This window comes from Amphimedon queenslandica, unplaced genomic scaffold (genome assembly GCF_000090795.2).
Source record: "Amphimedon queenslandica unplaced genomic scaffold, v1.1 AMPQUscaffold_13217, whole genome shotgun sequence".
Taxonomy (NCBI): domain Eukaryota; kingdom Metazoa; phylum Porifera; class Demospongiae; order Haplosclerida; family Niphatidae; genus Amphimedon; species Amphimedon queenslandica.
In genome coordinates, this window is record NW_003546547.1 from 5,614 (window position 1) to 7,781 (window position 2,168).

The 2,168-nt window shown below is 34.4% G+C and overlaps 1 protein-coding gene across 1 annotated transcript in view; it reads right to left on the reverse strand.

Moving 5' to 3' along the window:
- Nucleotides 1-56: 56 nt before the first annotated feature.
- LOC109584343 (uncharacterized) overlaps nt 57-2,168 on the reverse strand; it is a 7,510-nt gene continuing 5,398 nt past the window's right edge. The window contains exons 3-6 of the mRNA XM_020000043.1: nt 1,055-1,229; nt 942-1,012; nt 331-892; nt 57-268 (exon numbers count right to left, since the gene is read on the reverse strand). Of these exons, the coding sequence (XP_019855602.1) occupies nt 57-268; nt 331-892; nt 942-1,012; nt 1,055-1,229 (1,020 nt within the window). The remainder of the gene's footprint in view (nt 269-330; nt 893-941; nt 1,013-1,054; nt 1,230-2,168) is intronic.

Sequence of the window (2,168 nt, forward strand, 5' to 3'; positions counted from 1 at the left end):
TGAGAAAGTATATTATTTTAATCTAATAATTTACATCAGTATAAACATGTTGTGCATTAGCTACTGATGTTTATTGGATTCTGTATACTCACCAGAGCAGAAGTAGGGGCAGCAACTGCTTCTGAATAGAGTCCTTCAGTTTCATTGTTTCCATACAATACATCGTTCATTTCTAAAGTCATCAGTGTATTAGATATGCCATCATTTGTTGGTAGTAAGGGATTCAGTGAGCCTACTAGCTCTTGCTCTCCGTATACATCATTAGTAACTACATCACATTAAATGACACAGATTAAACTGAAACATCACATGACACAAACACACACTCACTTTCATAAGAACAACTTCGTTCTTTTGAATTTATACAAAGATTATGTTTTGTGTTAGCATAACAATTATCTCCGTATGTTGGATTATTTAAGCCACTGTCTCTATCCTGAGAAACAGAATCAATCCCTCTACTCTTCTTTCTCTTTATACGGCAAGCAGTAATAACAACTAACAATGACACAACTAGTCCAACAGCCACTAGTAATAACAATGATGACACTGCAGCAATGATGATTGTTATTGACCCACTAGTGTTGCTTGCAGGGTTGCCTATGACATTTGATGATGAAGTTGATAGTAAAGTACCATCTGTTGTTGTCATAAATGACACTCTATCACTACCACTAGTACTTGCGGTACTAGTGGTAGTAGTGATACTAGTAATGGCATTATTAGTTTGAGTGCTTGTTGGTATTAGAGTTTCTGATGAATTCATTAATACTTGAGATGATGAAATATCAATATATCCCATTGATTGAGAGACAATGTTTAAAGTTTGTAAGTAGGAGGATTGTGAATGAAAAGATTCAGTAGAAGGTGGAGAATTTATAATACTTGGAAACTGATAGTAAAATAAAGACTGTGAAGAAAATAGCTAACTCATAACTTACTGAAGTAATAGAAATTACTGGACTATTCTCCACAGATGAGGTAGTAACAAGAACAGAATCAGTACTAACACCTAATATTAAAAATAATTTTAAACATAAAATTACTGGCTCACTTATCTCCACAGTAATTAAAGGGAAGTCATTGTTGGTTGTTGCTAGTACTTCAGTTATTTTTAATGGAGGAGAGTTAAGATTAGAATTGATTCGTAGGTTAGTTGGTCCACTCTCTCTTTGTTCATATAGAACTAATCTTTCCCCATCAATCTTATAACTATAAACACCAAATATGTCTCCTTCCTGGAACTGCAGTGGAGTCTGAGGAATAAACTCATAGAGATTAGTACCAATCATTGTATCAGCATTAATTAAACTAGATCCTGTTTTATTGTAATTATTGGGACCCAGTTGACGCCATATTTGGAGCTCAGGTTGACTTAGATTCCCATTATTATTAGCTCCAAAGATCCATTTAGTAACTGATCCATTACATGAGAATACAATCCATGGATAAATGAATTGGCTTCTGCGATGCAAAGGAAGTGATCTTTGTACTTCAAGTGCTTTCTCTTTAATAAATGAAGCATTGATTGAATTGGTACTATTAACACAGTATCCATCTAATGATAGTAAAATAATTCAATGATACAGTGAGTGTGTGTCTTACCTGTTACTGGATATACTAATATCAACTGATTTGTGATTGGATTTTATTTAAAGTGTAACTGCAGTGATTTTTAAGGTATTTATTTTATGGTCTTAATATGATTGCCTGACCATAATAATGATGTGTTCCAACTCCTATTGTCTAAAAAAATTTATTCACTGAGATATGAGCTTTCAAAAATGCACTTTTTGCTTCCTTTCAATTTACTTCCTGTCGGTGGGTGTGGCTAAACGTGACGTCATAAGAGGCATAGATGCAGATAACTCCATTCCTTTATAGGGGGAAATGATCCTTCATTCTCATGCCTTGTAATGTAATAGCACTAATTTAAGATTGGGATTATTAGCTTTCATTATCCTAAGCATGCAACTGCAAGGAAAAGTCATAATACCACACTTTGGTGAATCTTCTTACCATTGGCGGCTGCAGGCCTAAGCATTGGGGGTCATTGCCTAGGCTAAAAATTACTTTTGAAGCAGAAACAATGCTATTATAAGCTTATTTATCCTTTTTACCACACCCTTTCAATTATAAATGCCTAAGCTGAGTTGGACCTCTACAGC